This window comes from Loxodonta africana, chromosome 25, assembly GCF_030014295.1.
Source record: "Loxodonta africana isolate mLoxAfr1 chromosome 25, mLoxAfr1.hap2, whole genome shotgun sequence".
In the NCBI taxonomy this organism is placed as follows: domain Eukaryota; kingdom Metazoa; phylum Chordata; class Mammalia; order Proboscidea; family Elephantidae; genus Loxodonta; species Loxodonta africana.
This window is the reverse complement of record NC_087366.1, coordinates 24,489,515-24,510,286: the sequence shown is the minus strand read 5'-3', so window position 1 is coordinate 24,510,286 and position 20,772 is coordinate 24,489,515. Positions and strand designations below refer to the sequence as shown.

General features: G+C 37.6%; 1 protein-coding gene across 8 annotated transcripts in view; it reads left to right on the top strand.

Moving 5' to 3' along the window:
• RASAL2 (RAS protein activator like 2) overlaps positions 1 to 20,772 on the top strand; it is a 429,713-nt gene that overhangs the window by 395,467 nt on the left and 13,474 nt on the right. For 4 of the 8 annotated variants that reach the window (XM_064276597.1, XM_064276595.1, XM_064276598.1 and 1 more), the window contains 6 exons: positions 342 to 486; positions 1,328 to 1,564; positions 5,354 to 5,555; positions 7,643 to 7,842; positions 8,606 to 9,473; positions 19,905 to 20,039. In XM_064276597.1, coding sequence (XP_064132667.1) covers positions 342 to 486; positions 1,328 to 1,564; positions 5,354 to 5,555; positions 7,643 to 7,842; positions 8,606 to 9,473; positions 19,905 to 20,039 — 1,787 coding nt within the window. The remainder of the gene's footprint in view (positions 1 to 341; positions 487 to 1,327; positions 1,565 to 5,353; positions 5,556 to 7,642; positions 7,843 to 8,605; positions 9,474 to 19,904; positions 20,040 to 20,772) is intronic. The other 4 variants (XM_003410875.4, XM_023549239.2, XM_003410874.4 and 1 more) reach the window with 3 other exon arrangements.

Below are 20,772 nucleotides of genomic sequence, written 5' to 3'. Positions count from 1 at the left end.
CATTAGTCACCCTGTAGAGGGGGGTCTTGAAAGAAATAACAAGTTCATGCTAATTATATCTGTGATTTGAGATGAAAGTTACTGTCTACTGTAGTATCAGTATTATGCTTATAAATGCTATGATGCTGACATTAATGACTGCTGTTATTCCACTTCCAGGATAAGGGAAATAAATGTGATGTGTGAGATGTGGTAACTCTTGGGTTCCAAAGCCCTCCACTTCAGATCTCAGAAAAGAACTCCCCATTATGCACTTTAGGGCAGAAATCCTAAGTCCTTTTATTCTAACCAGAAAGATACTGTTTATAGCTATACTATCTGTCATCTTCTCCTTCAAATAGGGGAGTTCATCAAAGCCCTGTATGAGTCAGATGAAAACTGTGAAGTGGATCCCAGCAAATGTTCATCTAGTGAACTGATAGACCATCAGAGCAACCTGAAGATGTGCTGCGAGCTGGCTTTCTGCAAGATCATCAACTCTTACTGGTGAGCTAGTATCAGTGCCTCATACCATATAAAAGCCACCCCAGTGTTAACTGCTACTTCTCAACCAAAGGAAGGGCTTAGAAGAAAAATTGCAAGCTTCCCTAACATAATCCTGTCTAAAATAAATCTGTTGTAAGCGGCAGTGCCCCTGAACTGATTATATAAATATAATCTTTCCCCAGAATATTTGCAGCACACTCTCTTAATACCGAAAGTATTTTTCTGGCTTTCTGAGATATTTACTGGAAACCCTGGTGGCGTGGTGGTTAAGTGCTACAACTGCTAGCCAAGAGGTTGGCAGTTCGAATCTGCCAGGCACTCCTTGGAAACTCTGTGGGGCAGCTCTACTCTGTCCTGTAGGGTCACTATGAGTTGGAATCAACTCGACGGCAGTGGGTTTTTGGTTTGTTAAAGGTATTTACTATTAAACAGTTGTGTTAATGATTTTTGACCATTGCTCAAACCTAACAATTGGTAAGATTTTGGAAGGTTTTTGCTAAACAGTCTTGAGCCATATTAAGCCACAGGGTTTAGTCAGGAACCTCATGCCATTTCCATTTTGCGAAACTAAATTTATACTCATCCCTGAGCTTTGTAGCTTTGGGTTTCCAGTCTCCATCTGGCCGTGTGGCCTTCTGTAAATTTTCCTCCACCTTCACCTCTCAAGCCATGAATCAGACAGCTCTCTCCATCAGGCCCTCCCTCACAGCCTGGCTCTAGGAAAAAAAAAAAAAATTTTTTTTTTTTTTCAGAGATGTATTAGGTCAGAATAGGATTGCTTTTGCTTTCCTAGGCTATGGTACTTGTATTTAGAGGTTTTGATTTTTTTTCCCTTCCCCAGTGTTTTCCCTCGTGAGCTGAAAGAAGTATTTGCATCATGGAAGCAGCAGTGCCTGAACCGAGGCAAGCAGGACATCAGCGAGCGGCTCATTAGTGCCTCATTATTTCTCCGTTTTCTCTGCCCAGCCATTATGTCTCCCAGTCTTTTCAACCTTATGCAGGAGTATCCTGATGACCGCACCTCTCGAACTCTAACTCTTATTGCCAAGGTCATCCAGAACCTGGCCAACTTCGCCAAGTAGGTGACACTACTATAACCACTTTAAAGAAATATTGTTTTAAAAATACATGAGGCCTAAAGTTTGGATAAGGATGGAAGCTTCATCACTCACGTTAGAAGATTTTCCTTTTAGTGTTTTTAAGGATAGCAAAGAATTGAAAACAACTTATATCCATTCAGTAGGATATTTGCAGCTACTACAATGTTTAGAGCCACGGTGGTACAGTGGTGAAGTATTCAGTGGCTAACTGAAAGGTTGGTACTTCAAACTCAACAGCTGCTCTGAGGGAGAAGGATGTGTGGTGATTTGCTCCCTTAAAAATTAAAAACCAAACCCAACCCATTGCTGTGAAGTCAATTCCAACCCACAGCAACCTTATAGGACAGAGAAGAACTGTCCCGTAGGGTTTCCAAGCTGTAATTTTTACAGAAGCAGACTGCCACATCTTTCTCCTGCAGAGCAGCTAGTCAGCTCAAACCACCAATTTTTCAGTTAGCAGCCAAGTGCTTAACACTGCACCACCAGAACTCCTTTTCCTGTAAAGATTACAGCCTTGGAAACCCTATGGGGCAGTTCTACTCTGTCATATTGGGCCGCTATGAGTCGGAATTGACACAACAGCAGGGGGTACAAACAGTCTTTAAAAAGAATATCCAATAATATGGAAAATTATGACAGTATAATATTCACTGAAAAGTGCTAATAAAAATAGTCAAAACAAAACCAAAAGACAGAATACCAAATGGTACATATGCTCTTATCCCAACAATATGAAAACACAAAAGCCTGAATATAAAAAAGTCAGGAAGAACCAGACAACTGTGGTTTTATCGCCTAAGACGGGCCAGGGCACTTCTAAAGCCAGTGTCATAAAAAATGGAAAAGATGGAGATGGGGGAGACTGTTCTGGATTAAAAAACTGAAGAGACATACCCAAATGTAATGCTTGAAACTCAGTTAGATATTGAATTGTGGGGAGAAAAAAACAAAATTATAAAATACATTGGTAAAATTTAAGTATAGACTGTGTATAAGATGATTCCTGAATAATGTTTTTTAAAAAGAGTTTTAGTGTGGTAATGGCATTGGCTTATGTAGGAGATAGTCCTTTTTCTGAAGAAAGGGATGCTAAAATATTTAGAGGCAGTGTCTGCAACTTAGTTTAAAATGGTTCAGAAAACAACAAAACAAAAACGTGTATGTGCATATATAGAGAGAGTGTAAGCACATTTGGCAAAACATTAATAGTTGATTAATATAGATGAAAGGCATATGTGTGTCCATTGTATATTCTTCCAATTTTTCTGTAGGTTTAAAGTTTTTTAAAAGAAAATTAAGAGTCCCCCAGACACCCTTTCAGCTTCAGTAATGAAGTCACCCTTCCGCCAGAGATTAGACAAGCCCATAAAACAAAACGAGACTAAAGGGGCACACCAGCCCAGGGGCAAGGACTAGAAGGCAGGTGGGGACAGGATAGCTGGTAATAGGGAACCCAAGGTTGAGAAGGGAGAGTGTTGATATGTCGTGGGGTTGTCCTAAAACAATATGTGTAGTATTTAAGAAACTAGTTCTGTAAACCTTCACCTGAAGTACAATAAAAGTGAAAAACAAAACAAAAAAGAAAAGAGAAAACAGTTGGGAAGGAAATGCACTCAAATGTAAACAGTAGAAATGTTTGGGTGGTGTAAGTGAGTGCATCCACACTTACTTTTTCTGTTTTTCAGTGTTTTCAAATTTTCCTTCAGTAAACTCTGTATTACTTTTATGATTTTTAAAAAGTAGTTTTAAGAAATGACTGTGGGAAGGAATTCATACTTGTAAAATTGAGCTCAGATGTATTCAATTGGATGCTTAAAGATAAGTTTCTATTAGAATTGAATTGAAAAGAAATTAGACATTCAATGAGAGAGATCGTGTGTGTGTGTGTGTGTGTGTGTGCTTTAAGTGAAAGCTTACAATTTAAGGCAGTTTCTCATACAAAAACTTATACACACGTTGTTATGTGACCCTAGTTGCTCTCCCTATAATGTTGCAGCACGCTCCTCTCCACCCTGTATTTCCCACATCCGCTCGACCAGCTCCTGTCCCCTCTCCCTTCTCTCATCTTGCCTCCGGACAGGAGCTGCCCACTCAGTCTCATGTATCTACTTGATCTAAGAAGCACACTCCTCACCAGCATCATTTTATGTCCCATAGTCCAGTCTAATCTTTGTAGAGTTGCCTTCAGGAATGGTTTTAGATTGGGCTAACAGAGAGTCCAGGGGCCATGGGGTCCCTCCAGTCTCAGTCAGACCATTAAGTCTGGTCTTTTTACTAGAATTTTAGTCTGCACCCCACTTTTCTCCTGCTCCTTAATGAACTCTCTGTTGTGTTCCCCATCAGGGCAGTCATTGGTGGTAGTGGGCACCATCTAATTTTTCTGGTCTCAGACTGATGGTGTTTCTGGTTTATGTGGCCCTTTCTGTCTCTTGGGCTCATATTTTCCTTCTGTCTTTGGTGTTCTTCATTCTCCTTTGCTCTAGGTGGGTTGGGACCAATTGATGCATCTTAGATGGCTGCTTGCTTTTAAGACCCCCAGACGCCACTCACCAAAGTGGGATGCAGAACATTTTTCTTAATAAACTTTGTTATGCCAGTTGACCTAGATGTCTCCTGAAACTATGGTCCCCAGCCCCCTGTCCCTGCTACTCTGTCACTTGAAGTGTTTGGTTGTATTCAGGAAACTTCTTAGCTTTTGATTTAGTCCAGCTGTGCTGACTTCCCCTGTATTGCGTGTTATCCTTCCCTTCACCTAAAATAATTCTTGTCTACTATCTAAAAAAAAAAAAAATTTTTTTTTTATCTAGTTAGTGAATACCCCTCTCCCTCCCTCCCACCCTCATAACCATCAAAGAATGTTTTCTTCTGTGTTTAAACCTTTTCTTGAGTTCTTTTAATAGTGAAGACAGATTATTTTCTAGTATAAATAGTAGCTTTTTAGAAGTAAACTATTTTAACTTTGTGTACTTTATATATAAGCCAATAAAATATATACACATATAAATATATTTTTACATGTATAAGATATGTAACATATGCACACCACCTCACATCTGTCAGTTTATTGTACTGTGGCGGCCTGTGTGTTGCTGTGATGCTAGAAGCTATGCCACAGGAATTGCAAATACCAGCAGGGTCACCCATGATGGACAGGTTTCAGCAGAGCTTCCAGACAAAGACAGACTAGAAAGAAGGACCTGGCAGTCTACTTCTGAAAAAATTGACCAGTGAAAACCTTATGAATAACAACAACATATGTATACACACACACACATTTGAGCTAATTCTGGTAGAAATTATTTTTTGTTTATCTTAGAATGTATTTTATGCACTTAAGCAAGGCCTTACGGATAACTAGAATCTAGGAGGCAGAAAAGCGAAAGTTCTTCTGTAGTGGAAATATGTAACATGAGCAAAGTCTTGGGGAAGAAAAAGAATATATTTGGAAGTCTTTGAAGAAGCTTAGTAACAGGGAAGGTATATACTGGTGAGAATTTGGTAGGTAAGAGCTATATTGTAGATAGCTTTAAATGCCAGATAAAGGAGATTTAGCTTTACACTATAGAGAACAGAAAGCTATTCAAAGTTGTTTAGTATTAAAGTGATAGTAAGGAAGTATATTTTAGTATTTATCATTTATAGATAATAAAATTAGTTACCCCTCACAAATAAAAATAAAAAAATCACAGACCTGCATAACTCAACTCAAAGGATCACATCTCTTTTCCTAAATATATTCTTTCTCATTTTCTGTCCCTCTGTTTCAGGTTTGGTAACAAGGAGGAATACATGGCATTCATGAATGATTTTTTAGAACATGAATGGAGTGGAATGAAGCGCTTTCTTTTGGAGATTTCTAATCCAGATACCATCTCAAACACCCCAGGCTTTGATGGTTACATTGATTTGGGCAGAGAGCTTTCAGTTTTGCATTCTTTATTGTGGGAAGTAGTTTCCCAACTTGATAAGGTAAAGCAGGCTGGAAGAAGGGTAATAGAACATGGGAGAAACTTTACCTGAATTCTGGAAATTATCTAGAAAGTGATAGCACTCACCCTTCTGCTCAATGAAACTAACCTTTTACCTTATGAGTCTGGAAGTAAATGGTTTATAATTTTGGAGTAAAATAAAAAAAAAAGTGACCCAGAAACCATGAAATTTGCAAAAGCCATGAAATTATTAATATACCTTTTTAAATAATTATGTGATTTAGTGGAGTACATTTCTGTAAATTTTATATACACACACACGTATGTATATCTGAAAACTTGCATAGAAACTTGAACTAAATATTTGGTTATTCAGCCTTGTTCATACATGAGAAAATGAGATGAAATCACATGTGGTAATTTCTAACAGAAATACTGACAGAAATATATTGAGAATATCGTGTTTAACTAGTTTTACCCATGAGATTTTTTATTATGCAATTCAGAGGGTTGATATTAGTGCTGCAGTCACCTGGGATCTGAAAATTCTGGTGTTTTCTTTTTCTGTAGATGTGAATTAAGAATATGGGGAAAAAAATACCACTTTTACTCATTCCTTTTCTGACTTTAAGCTCAATTTTATTATATACCGTATTAATGATTAAATTTATACCATGCCAATCATTTCCTTTATCCTGGGATTTTTAAAAGAGAAATAGATTTTGTAGTAGAAAATAACCTAACAGACTTTGGCTGGGTTTATCACAGTAATTATTTATTGATGTTTTTGTTTGCTACAGGTATTTATAAACATATATGGTGGTATGTTAGAATAACTTCAAAAGACAAAGTTATTTTTCTGTGATAAGGATTTATGTATTTGTTTTCCTATTATCCTTAAAAATGTTGTACCAATAAACTCTGGGGGAAGGGGGGAGTAAAACCTATTAACAAAGACCACTTTCCTAAGAAAAATGATAGGGTATCCACAGGTGCTTAAAATATTTGTAAAACAATAAAGTATTCCTTATTCTCTAAGCCTCCATGCTTAGAAATGCTAGCTAGATTTTAATTTGCAGCTATATGCTGAGGGTAAATTCCTCAAATATGAATTGTGGCTCAAGATAGTTGAGGAAGTAAATGCATTCTTCAGGTGGCATGTGTACCCATTTGCCAGTATTGATTATTGAGAAGACAAAGAAGACTCAAAGGCAACCATGTGAAACTGCATAATAGCTAAGGAGTCCCATAACTTTATTGAGAATAAGAATCCCCTAAAGAAAAAAATATTTGAGATGAATAAAGTGAGTGCTAAAAGGTTATTCTTTGTTGACTAACTGCATCAGTGGGGTGCAGACATAGTTATCTTGTGAAATAAGCATAGCTTATTCAGGGTCAAGGTCTTTTTAACAGGCTTTGCTATGTAAACACACTTTCTCCTTTTTAATTTCTGTTTGGTCCTGGGAACCAGGAGTACATCTAGACATACCTCCTAGGGAGAGTTTATTTGATTTTGCTGTTAAAAAAGAAAAAAAAAATTTGCCTTGCTGATGCAAACTTAGTTAGCAATGGATCAAGGTTCCCAAGATGAAATGGGATTGTGAATGGCAGTATCATCTGTGTGCCCTGCAGTGCTCTGGACCCTGAATGCTGCACCTTTTTGTATGTTGGCATGCATTTCTTTTCTCACATGATCCCTTTTCCTTGGAAGTTTCATCACACTAGCTGATTCTCTGGTCTTTAAGTTCCTTTTGGTTAGAAGGTGTTTGATCTTCCCCTGCCCTTCCCCACCTTGATCTACTAGCCTCCTCCCAAAGATTTAGTTTGCTTTGCATGTCTGTTTTAAGTTGGAATGGCAGTAGTTTGGTTGTATTGAGCATGTCTTAATTTTTATTTGCATAATCCTAATTTCTATTTCCTTTCTTTCCTCAATGTCTGCCGCACCTTGTTTCGCCTCCTCCATTCATCTCGACGCCATGGTTCCGCTGCTCCATAACAATGCATTATGAACCTGCCACTCCCATATGCAAACACCTACCCTTCCCTCCAACCTCCACCCCTCCATCAATGGGCCTCGTGTCCCAAAACAATCTGTGGTGGATGTCGCAATGCTTATTATCCAATTAGGGTGAAAATTCCTTCCTACAGGCGACCGTGGCAAAATTGGGACCCCTCCCTCGTGTCCTTGCTGATATTACCAAGTCCCTGACTAATCCTACACCAATACAACAACAACTGAGACGTTTCACTGAGCATAACTCCAGTCCAAATGTCAGTGGAAGCCTCTCTTCTGGGCTGCAGAAAATATTTGAGGACCCCACTGACAGGTATGAAAGAATTCGAACTACTATCTCAGAATGTTCAGAGATTTGGCAGAAATCTATTTATTTGTTCAGTTTACAACTTTAAAGTCATATGAGCAACTGAAAAGAATTATCTGACCTGAGAGAAATCCAATTGTTTGTCTTGATAATGTCCAAGATCCAGGATAACTTATATTCTAGAAATGATAATATAGAGTTGTAATATATCCAAGAAACATAAAAAAATCTATGACCTACTTAATGAAAGACTAAGAGCTTTATGAAATTGATGTTTTTCATGCATTGTAGCATTCAAAACACTGGAGAACCTCAGTTTAAACCATTTTATAGCTCCTACGTCAGCTAGACAGATACATACAAAGGTGACCTTTAGGCTTTGTTTTCTGAATTAGCAAGACTTGTGCCCTTAGCAGGGACCCTTTGTATATGCACAACTTTTCCTTTTGAAGGCTTATAACAGATTAAGTAGATGAAGTAGAATACTGTTGGAAGGGTTTAAATCTCACTAGGAAATGATTGGAATTCTAGTAAAAACCAAAGACAGTGTTAGGGTGACATAAGACAGTGTTGTTCTACTCCTTTGGGGAAAACTAAAAATGGATTTTACTCTTAAGAATTGTGATGATGAAATCTGAGTTTAGAAAGAAATTTAAGTATCCATATTGGGCCTGTGAACCTTCAGAAGAGTTCGTATGCCTTAGTTGAGGAATTTTAGCTATGTTGAAATTGCTTCAAAAGTAATTAAGGATCCTTTTCTTTTACACAGTGATTTACATAAACTGAAATCTCCAAGCCAGGACAACACAGACAGCTATTTCAGAGGGAAAACATTATTGCTGGTTCAGCAAGCCTCCTCCCAGAGCATGACTTACTCTGAAAAGGATGAAAAGGAAAGTAGTCTCCCTAATGGTCGGAGCATCTCTCTCATGGACCTACAGGACACTCACGCTGCTCCAGTGGAGCATGCCTCTGTCATGCTTGATGTGCCTATGCGTTTGACCGGAAGCCAGCTTTCCATAACCCAGGTGGCCAGCATCAAACAACTTCGGGAAACCCAGAGCACTCCCCAGAGTGCACCCCAAGTGAGGAGGCCCCTGCACCCAGCCTTGAACCAACCAGGCAGCCTCCAGCCCTTGTCCTTCCAGAACCCAGTCTATCACCTCAATAATCCAGTTCCAACAATGCCAAAGGCCTCTGTGGATTCCAGTTTGGAGAACCTAAGCACTGCCAGTTCCAGAAGCCAAAGTAACAGTGAAGACTTCAAACTCAGTGGACCTAGCAATAGTAGCATGGAGGATTTCACCAAACGTAGCACTCAGAGTGATGACTTCTCCAGGCGGCACACTGTGCCAGACAGACACATACCTCTCGCCCTTCCTCGGCAAAATAGTACTGGGCAGGCCCAAATCCGAAAAATGGACCAGGCCGGGTTAGGTGCCCGAGCCAAACCACCACCATCCCTGCCTCACAGTGCTTCCCTACGTAGCACGGGGAGCATGTCAGTGGCATCTGCAGCCCTGGTGGCTGAACCTGTGCAGAATGGGAGCCGGTCCCGGCAACAGTCTTCTTCCTCCAGAGAAAGCCCTGTTCCCAAAGTGAGAGCCATCCAGAGACAACAGACACAGCAGGTAGGGGTGAGTGCTGGAGGGGTCTGGCTTCCAATTGCCCCAGCTGTTTCCTCAGGTCTTTATATGTAACTCATTGGGAAATCCAATTATAACAGGATTTTCACTTGTAAATATTTTCTGCTATCCTTAAATGGAAAGAGAAAATAAGAAGTTTTGGAGGCTTCTGACTAGGCGAGGCAGCAGCTGGACAGATAGTTTGACTCATTCCCCTCAGGAGACTAACAGCAGCAGAGCTACTGCCTCAGTTTGCACTTAGGACAGATCTGTGGTATTGAATGGATAATTAACACTTAAACTATGAACTCTGTAGGCCAAATTAACTGTAATGTATTTTGGGATTCTGAAAACAAATTCTAATTTCTTTTTCTTAAGCTTCCAGAATAAAGTTTTGCATTCTGAGCCAAGAGTATAGTATAACTGCTCCCCACCCCATCCCTCAACTCCCTCTGGAAATATCAAGTCCCAGATGCCTTTTCCTGGAAATGGCTAGAAAGACAAACAACTGAAAATCTATAGAGGCAAGATAAAAGAGAGGGGTAAAAAGGATCAAACACAGGTGGTTGACAAGTTTTCTAAACATTTCCAAATCTGTTATATTTTATTTACATGGACAAGCCCAGGAAGTACTCACATCTGCTCTTTAAATGATAAGGTTTTCAAGCATTTTCTCCTGACACATAAAAGTTTGCCAAGAATTTAATCATTTCTTCCTTACACATTACATTTTGAGGTACTAATATACACTTTGCTCTTCAAAACAAACTAATAACCTTAGTGTATATATATATTCCTAAGGTTACATATGTGTGTGTGTATCCCATTCATTTAAAAATATATTGCTTTAAAACATATTCACTGAATTTTTTTGAAACCTAGTCATGCTTTATAAAAGCACTAGGGAGCTTTCTGATTAAAAGAATTTTATGACAAATTGTCTCATGCAGCAAAATAATTGGATAGGGGATCTCACAATAAAACCCCAATGTATCTTTTTAATATATTTGCAGTTTTACAGGTAGACACTTACTGGGTTGGCTACTTCAGCCTCCACTTTGCTATTATCATAGTCTCTTGCCTATACTTGGAAACCCTGGTGGTGTAGTGGTTAAGAGCTACAGCTGCTAACCAAAAGGTCAGCAGTTAGTTCCACCAGGCACTCCTTGGAAACTCTATGGGGCAGTTCTGCTGTATTCTGTAGGGTTGCTATGAGTCAGAATCTACTCATCAGCAACGGGTTTGGTTTGTTTGTTTGTTTGTTTGTTTGTTTGTTTGTTTTGCCCCTACTTTGATAGTTATTGTTTGATAACACACACATACACACAAAACAAAAACCCAGATACAGAAGTGAAGAAGGGGTGAAAAGCATGACTACCTTAAGCTAATTCTGAGAACAGACTTCCTGTGCAAAACCCCCTGGTTGGTTGTTCTTTCCTGAGAAATCAAGTTTTTCTTCAATCTTAATTTTACCACTTTTAGTTTTGTTACACTTCCCAAAATCTTACTAATTCATTTTATTTAGTAAATATTTTCATTTAAAGAAAAGGAATAAATATATATTTGTGTGTGTTAGGAGGCTATCAGTCATTCCCACCTTATTGTAAATTATTGGGAAGAGAAAAGGAAAGATAAGTAACTTTAGAGATGGAATACTGTGTGGAAGCCAACATCTACTTGGGGGATTCAGGCTACACAAAGTCACTGAGGGTGAGGTAGGAAATAGAGAAGAACATTAGACAGGTAAGAGGGACAGGAGAGGGAAAAAGGGCCCTCCACCTACTTTTTCTAAAGTTGGCTTATGGTCAGCCCTGGGCGAAAAAGGGAAATTAAAATTCTCTCCTTCTACTTCTGCTTAGACAGTCCTTCTGTATCATGCAGTCCTCAATTCTGAAACACATGCCTCAGGTTGATGGTACCATTATTTATAAGTTCTGTAAAGTAAGTAGCATTTTGTGTGCTTGTCTGGAACCAACTGGCATTTTTAACTTTTTTCCTTTAGGAAAATATAACACCTGTCACAGAAAGAAGCACACAATAAATGTTTCTATGGGTGAATAGAAGACAGTTTTTAAGTGTACAATTCAGTGACACTAATTACATTCACCATGTTTTGCAACCATCACCACTATCTATCTCCAAAAGTTTTTCATCACCCCTAAGAATTAATTTTTGTACCCAAACCATTAATGAGTTAGGGAATGACTGTATTATGTTGGCATAAAGTGGGCATAGCCACATTGAGATATCCTAGCCCAACTTTAAATATTCATCTTGGTTTATGCCTTTGCTGGTACTGCCACGATCACATCAATTGAAGTATAAATCACTGTATTTTGCTTGCTCAATTTTCTAGTTTTTCTACACTGGCTTTTTTTACCCATTTGGTTAATTTTTTCCAACTTCTGTTTTTTGTTTTGTTTTGTTTTTGTTTTTTTATTCTCTTTCTGTTTCTTGCTTACTTTTCTCATCTCACCCCTATGAAGGCTCTGAAGTTCTGTGTAATCAGCACATATTTAGGGGGCAAATTCCTTTACATATTTTAATTGCAGATTGTGTTGGGGAATTCTTCTCTTTCCAAAACTAGACGATTTCTTTGTGGAGATTGCTCTGTAGGCGTCTGTAATTATCTGTAGCTTTGTCCCATACGAATTCCTCTTGTGTCTAAGCACAAAGCAGTGGCCATTGTTGGCAGAGTAACTGGCTTCAGTCTCCTCCATTTAGTGAGTAGGAAGGAAATAAAAATTCTAGTGAAACAATTTATAGAAAAAGATTTTTTTTCCCAGAAAACTTTTGTAATTTTTTGACTCTTTTCAGCCTCCATTTGGATTTGTTTTTTCTCATTTCCTTCTGCATTTTGTTTGTTTTTGAGTATCAGTGTTCTCTGAACACATAACAGGCTTTATTTATTTACCATATGTCAGTTGTTCAGATTTAGCATATTTCCTAACCTTAGAAATTCAAATTTGAAGAGGCCTTTTAAGTAGGTATTTGACAAGCCTGTGGGTATGCCACTGCAGTTTTCTCATTTGGGTTTGTTGAAACCTCTCCTAACCTACCTCTTAAAGGACTCTCAGAGTTACTTAGTAACCTAGGTAGCCCCTTCTTTGGTGTCCATAGCAAGAGCGTTACTCACGTATGGGAACCTGACTATTCAGTCTATGAAGAAGCGAAAACCAACAAAACTTGTTTATGTCTAGTAAATACTAGCAGGAACAGAGACTTGTCTTGTTCTCAATTGTCCTCAGCATAGTTAAGCCATGACTGATTGTAGTATCAGTGAAACTGCTGTGTCAGATGCTTTAACCCTAAAGCAGTCTCTTACTTTTCTTTTTTTAATTTTTATTGTGTTTTAAGTGAAAGTTTACAAATCAAGTCAGTCTCTCATACAAAAATTTATATACACCTAGCTATATAATCCTAGTTGTTCTCTGCCACTGCTTCTCTCCACCCTATATTTCCATGTCCATTCAGCCAGCTCCTGTTCCCCTCTGCCTTCTCGTCTCCCCTCCAAACAGGAGCTGCCCACATAGTATCACGCGTGTCTACCTGAGTCAAGAAGCTCACTCCTCACCAGTATCATTTTGTATCTTACAGTCCAGTCGAACCCCTGTCTGAAGAGTTAGCTTTGGGAATGGTTCCTGTCTTGGGCTAACAGAAGGTCTTGGGACCGTGACCTCCAGAGTCCCTCTAGTCTCAGTCAGACCAGTAAGTCTGGTCTTTTTGGAAGAATTTGAGGTCTGCATCCCACTGCTCTCCTGCTCCCTCAGGGGTTCTCTGTTGTGTTCCCTGTCAGGGCAGTCATCGGTTGTAGCCAGGCACCATCTAGTTCTTCTGGTCTCAGGCTGATATAGTCTCTGGTTTATGTGGCCCTGTGTCTTGGGCTCATGTTTTCCTTGTGTCTTTTGTGTTCTTCATTCTCCTTTGCCTCCAGGTGGGTTGAGACCAATTGATGTATCTTAGATGGCTGCTTGCTAGCGTTTAAGACCCCAGATGCCACTCTCCAAAGTGGGATGCAGAATTTTTTCTTGATAGATTTTATTACGCCAGTTGACTTAGATGTCCCCTGAAACCATGGTCCCCAAACCCCTGCCCCTGCTACGTTGGCCTTTGAAACATTCAGTTCATTCAAGAAACTGCTTTTGGTTTAGTCCAGTTGTGCTGACCTCTCCCATATTGTGTGTTGTCTTCCCCTTCACCTAATATAGTTCTTGTCTACTGTCTAATTAGTGAATACCCCTCTCCCTCCCTCCGTCCCCACTCTTGTAACCATCAAAGAATATTTTTTTCTCCGTTTAAACTATTTCCCAAGTTCTTATAATAGTGGTCTCATACAATATTTGCCCTTTTGCAACTGACAATTTCACTCAGCATAATGCCTTCCAATTCCTCCTCCACATTATGAAATGTTTCACAGATTGGTCCTTGTTCTTTATCGATGTGTAATATACCATTGTGTGACTATACCATACTTTATCCATTCATCCATTGATGAGCACCTCGGTTGCTCCCACCTTTTTGCTATTGTAAACAGTGCTTCAGTGAACATGGGTATGCATATATGTGTTGGTATAAAGGCTCTTATTTCTCTAGGATATATTCCAAGGAGTGAGATTGCTGGATCATATGATAGTTCTGTTTCTAGCTTCTTAAGGAAGTGCCAAATCGATTTCCAAGGTGGTTGTACCATTTTACATTCCCACCAGCAGTGTAGAAGTGTTCCATTCTCTCCACAACCTCTCCAACATTTATTATTTTGTGTTTTTTGGATTAATGTCAGCCCTGTTGGTATGAGATAGAATCTCATTGTACTTTTAATTTGCATTTCTCTAATGGCTAATGATCATGAGCATTTCCTCATGTATCTGTTAGCTACCTGAATGTCTTCTTTAGTGAAGTGCCTGTTCATATTCTTTGCCCATTTTTAAATTGGGTTATTTGTCTTTTTGTTGTAGAGTTTTTGTGGTATCATGCAGATTTTAGAGATCAGACGCTGATCAGAAATGTCATAGCTAAAAACTTTTTTCCAGTCTGTGAGTAATGTTTCCACTCTTTGGTGAAGCCTTTGAATGAGCATAGGTGTTTGATTTTTAGGACCTCCCAGTTATCTAGTTTCTTTTCTGGTGTTTGTGCATTGTTAGTAGTGTTTTGTATACTCATTATGCCATGTATTAAGGCTTCTAGCATTGTCCCTATTTTTTCTTCCATGATATTTATCGTTTTAGATTTTATATATAGGTCTTTGATCCATTTTGAGCTCGTTTTTGTGCATGGCATGAGGCATGGGTCTTGTTTCACTTTTTTTGCAGATGAATATCTAGTTATGCCAGAAAAGAGGCTGTCTTTTCCCCCACGTAACTGACTTTAGGCCTTTGTCAAATACCGGCTGCTCATATGTGGGTGGATTTATGTCTGGATTCTCAATTCTGTTCCATTGTCTATGTATTTGTTGTTGTACCAGTACCAGGCTGTTTTGACTACTGTGGAGGTATAATAGGTTCTAAAACCAGGTAGTGTGAGGCCTCCTACTTTGTTCTTTTTCAGTAATGCTTTACTTATCCAGGGCTTCTTTCCCTTCCATATGAAGTTGGTGATTTGTTTCTCCATCTCATTAAAAAATGTCGTTGGAATTTGGATTGGAATTGCACTGTATCTATAGATGGCCTTTGGTAGAATAGACATTTTTACAATGTTAAGTCTTCCTATCCATAAGCATGGTATGTTTTTCCACTTATGTAGGTCTCTTTTGGTTTCTTGCAGTAGTGTCTTGTAGTTTTCTTGGTATGGGTCTTTTACATCTCTGGTAAGATTTATTCCTAAGTATTTTATCTTCTTGGGGGCTACTCTAAATGGTATTGATTTGGTGATTTCCTCTTCGATGTTCTTTTTGTTGGTGTAGAGGAATCCAACTGATTTTTTGTATGTTTATCTTGTATCCTGATACTCTGCTGAATTCTTCTATTAGTTTCAGTAGTTTTCTTGAGGATTCTTTAGGGTTTTCTGTGTATAAGATCATGTCATCTGCAAATAGAGATAATTTTACTTCTTCCTTACCAATCTGGATGCCCTTTATTTCTTTATCTAGCCTGATTGCTCTGGCTAGAACCTCCAGCACATTGCTGAATAAGAGTGGTGATAAAAGGCATCCTTATCTCGTTCCCTTTCTCAAGGGGAAAGCATTCTCTTACTTTTCCAGGAAAACCTTATACAGCTTTATCTCAAATTATTAAGAATTTCTTTTCTTTTTGTCTTTTTCATCCTTCATTTTCTTTGATGATCTTGATGAAAGTCAGTGGATATATACTCTCTTCCTATGCCCATAGCTAAGCAAGATAGGATCTGTACTACTTACCAACCTCTTTCCTCAATTTCCTTGACGGTAAGCTAGAGATAATTTTTGTTAACTCTAAAGGTAATTTTTGCTAATTATTGACCATAAACTAGAGGTAATTTTTGCTAATTACAAAGGAGGTGGAACAATCCTTGAGGAAAAGCTTTTGATGAGCTTTCAAAGGATTAGAAGAAAAACAGTATTCTTTTCTTAGTAATGAATTATATTTTAGTAATGAACTCTAAAGAAATACCATAGTGTTTTAATAAGTGGATAAGATTTTATTGAGCATCTCTTGTGCATTTAACTAGTCACTACCATTCAAAACAACTGTATGATGTGCTGGCATCTCTCAGGGATTAACAGTCTGATTGGGAACTAAGAGCCACGCACATACATAAAAAATGTAAGAGACAGTATATGGTTTTTTTATATGAAAGACATATTACTCTGAAAATTAATTTTGAAACAAAAATTCTATTTTCTCTCAATCTAGCACAATAACTATATTCAGTTTGCTTAATACTACTTCTCAACCTCTTTATAATTATGAAAAGGCTTTATCATAAATATAAGGAATAGATAAGAATGGTCTGGATTATTTTGTCAACAGTTATTGACTACCTACCATAATCAGGTAGATTTCTAGGCCTAAAATATTAGAAAGTGTTGAAAATAAGATTCAATCAGTAAAATAGGAATGCACCTGAAATACCGAGTTCTCGCTGTACAGCCTCTCCTAATTATTGGATATTATGTTAGTCCTTCTGAAGATACAGTAGCTACCACCATTGTCAGTGTAATGAACCAACCCTTGTTTTTACAACTTCTTAACAGTTAAAGCTCAAATTACCCAAGGTGGCGGTGGTAGTGGTGTTTTTACATGCATTTTAGAGGTTAAATTCTCTTGATGTGTTCCTAGGAATACCATTCATTTGCAGCGCATTTATAGGCACTCGATAAGTTACCCATAACAAACCACAGAGAAAGAAAGTTTATTCAAGCAATGCCTTGTTAACTATATAAGACAGAAAGCTGTTGAATTAGCTTCCTTGAAGTAATACATTCCAAACCATAAAGTTGTTATTAATTTAAATAGCAACTTTATCTCAAACTGCTATAGAATAGAAAACTCTGGTTTCACACTAAAGTACCTTTCCTGTGCTCTGTGCATTAAAGTGATAAGATTATAAAACAAAAAAGGCATGTCTCCTTTAAATATTGTCTTTTTATTAATTTTTTGAAATTTAGATTTTTTAAAACTCAAAGCCACATTTTTTATTTGCCTTCCAAGTATTTTTAAGAGCCAGTAGAGGGAGAACTGTGTGTGTGTGTGTGTGTGTGTGTATATGATTCAATTAGCATGTAAAGTACCTTATACAGTTTACAAAGTGCTTTTAAAACATGTTCTCTCATTTGTTTCTCATATTAACTTTCGATGTGGATATTATTGTCTTTATTTTATAGATAAACTATTATATCCTATAGTTTAATGGTCCTAAATGTATATGGAAACATTTTTACATGTGTCCAAGGTATTTATTTAAATAATCATGTAATTATTTTAATGCATACTAGAAAATATGTAACTATAGATATATAAATATATAATATACAAATATATCTATAAATATATATAAGTATCTAACATCAAACTCATTATTTTACAGGTATTATTGCTTAGCACAAGGCTAAATAAAAAAGTTTTAAAGAGTTTTCGGTGAAAATGTGAATGATAAAAAATAATGAAAGAAATACAAATAAATAAGGTATAAGAAACATTAGCAGAGATGGAGATATACTATTGAGTACTGAGGGTACTGAAATTTAAGACATATTTACAGTGCAGAAAATGACTTTAAGAAGGAATATCTAGTTCACTGATTAATTGTGTGTGTGCGTATCCATTCATCTATCCTCAGACATGAAGCCATTTTTTATTAATAAACCCAAAACCCAATGCCATCAAGTCAATTCCGACTCATAGCAACCCTGTAGAACAGAGTAGAACTGCCCCATAGAGTTCCCAAGGAGCGCCTGGCAGATTTGAACTGCCAACCCTTTGGTTAGCAGCTGTAACAGTTAACCACTACGCCACCAGGGTTTCCATTATTAATACGTATCTGTAAATGTGTTTGTAAATCAACTAACCCAAATTTTCCTTCAAACCTTTAAAAGATACTCCTTTTTAAAGTATTGCATTTTTAAAAGTCTTTCCTACCCTATCTCTGATAACCTTTTTGTCTCTGCAACCAAATTTTTTCTCAAGGCCATCAAAATACCCCCGTTTTAAAAATATCTATCTATTTAGAGTTTAACTGGGCTCTATTCCAAAATGATGTACAGATTCTTAAAGTATTCCACTCAGCATGGAAGAGAAAATTCCCTTCAATTATGAGATTATGGAGTATTGGTCCTCAAAATAGAAATCCACTTTAATTATAAAAAGGCCAACTGACATACAAAGCTTTGTTCCTTCTCTTTGTCTACACACGCACACACACACACACACAGATTTAGTGGATTGAATCCAAAGAAACAAAACCAAATCTGAGACAAAATATTTAGAAATAATCTGAATGTAAAAGTCAAACTCCTGTGTTGTAAGTTTTTACAAGAGACTGTACTCTTAAAAAGATAGCCTCAATTTATCTTATTTTGGCTAGTGTTTTATGCATGCCACAGTTTGAGAATAGAGCAAAAAAATTACTATCTAAAGTTGAAGTTAATAGGAGTCAGCATAAAGTGAATGAAGTTAACCATTTGCAGAACTAACTCAGAAATCAGTATTGCTGACAATACAGAAAGCTTCCTAAGTTTGGATAAAGAATAGCTTACATAAACTAGGGTCCGTTGAATTGTCCAAAGAGATATCATAATTTGAACAGAAATGTAGTATTCATAGAAAAGGCGGGCCAGAGAAAAGGAATTTGTGGTTTATTTCCAACATTATGGAAAAAGCACTAATATCCAGTAGCCTGATATAAATTGTAATACCCAATGCCAGTTTTCTAAACATAAGTACAGTAATAACATCTAGGCTCTATAGCACTCTGTAGCTTACAAAACACAACCCAGTGCCATCGAGTCGATTCTAACTCATAGCGACCCTATAGGACAGAGTAGAACTGCCCCACAGAGTTTCCAAGGAGCGCCTGGCAGATTCGAACTGCCAACCATTTGGTTAGCAGCCATAGCACTTAACCACTACGCCACCAGGGTTTCCGTAGCTTACAAAGAACTTTCAAATACATTGTTTTATTCAATCCTCACAACTCCCTAGAATAGGTAGTGGTGGTGACGGTGGTGGTATCCCCATTCCATAGATTAGGAAAACAATGTTTAAGAGATTAAGTAACATAACTACCAAATAGAAGAATGGCTACTCAAAGCCAGACTTCTGTACTACAGCTCCTTCTGTATATCTGCATTGGAAAAGGACAATTTATCTAGCCATCTTAACTTGATAAAAGCGTCCCTTAGACTATCCAGCATCAATTATTTTGATCCTTTATTCATCAAGGAACTTTCTGGTGGAAAAATATGGACTCCTGAGTGGCTTTAGTCCGTTAAGAAGCCAGTGCTTTATAAAAATGACCAAAACCACTTATTCTTCTGTTTTTCTCAATGAATAATATGAAAATTAAAAATTTGGCATTCTGACATGTAAATGGGCATTTGGTGAGTTTGCTTAGCATTAATCACTTTCTTAGTTCCCAACCATCTGAGTAACCTTTAAGTCATACTTTCTTTCTCTCTTTCTATCATCTTCTAAATTTTAGTAGATAGTTTGGTACCTAACAGCATTTGGACCATTGGGCAAATCAACAGTCTTAAAGCATTGCTTTTTTAGAGGGAGAAGAACACAGGTTCTTGAATGTGATGCATACAAATTTCTGTTCAGAATAGTTTGTTCTTATATGAATGGATATTCTCTTCCACCATCCCTAACCATGGCTTTAATAAAATATTACTTAGGGCTGAGAGCATTTATTAGAAAACTGATGTAGAAACTGGTACATTGGTTATCTCTTCCAAGAATATCTCTCTTTGTGAAATATAGCCAGTGGGTGAGCTCTTTTGGGAAATGCTAATAACTATTCCTGATGCAGGTTCAGTCACCTGTGGACTCTGCCACAATGTCCCCAGTAGAGAGGACAGCAGCCTGGGTTCTGAACAATGGGCAATATGAAGAGGATGTGGAAGAAACTGAGCAAAATCAAGATGAAGCCAAGCATGCTGAGAAGGTAGAACATCCAGCCTATCTTTTTTGGCTTAATTACTTTCACAAGTGGTAGGCCACTAATAGAGGCTATCTAGCCAAGAGTGTGAACTCCTGCGTGCTCCCTTCAAGTATACCTCTTAGGGTAACCATCATATACATGTCTACATGCAATGGGTCAGAAGCATCTGTGTGAAAATATGCTGAAAATGTCCATCATGCTGGGCAGTTTGCCTATAATACTTTCTTTTTTTAAATGTAGGTTGCCTTACTTTTGAGAATGCTCTGCTATTTATTGCAAGTTACTTTAGATGACTGTTTAGTGTTTCCACAAACTGGTTGTTAGTCTTTAACCAAGGAGGACTAGACATCCTTTCTATATCTTGGTAACAATTTTGTCTCTTTTTCTTTCTTCCTGTTGTAGATTAAAAAAAAAAAAGCTGCTAACTCTATAGACAATTTTTAAAAACACTATCTATTTTTGGGTTTTGCTTTGTTTTTAAAGAAAAGTTGACATGGAAAAAGGATTATCAAGCAAGAACTTTGATGTCGCTTACGGTTTTATTTCATTTAATTGACAACCAAACAACTAGCTTCTGCTTGCTTATTAGCATGAGCCTGAACTATGCTTGTTGATACATCCACCTCTTAAAGCTGCTATAAAAGCTGTCATTTTTTATATTCTGGATTAACAAGTGTATTTTAGGAACATGTTGTTGGGTAAGCAGAAGCTAGTTATCTAGTTGTCAATTAAATGA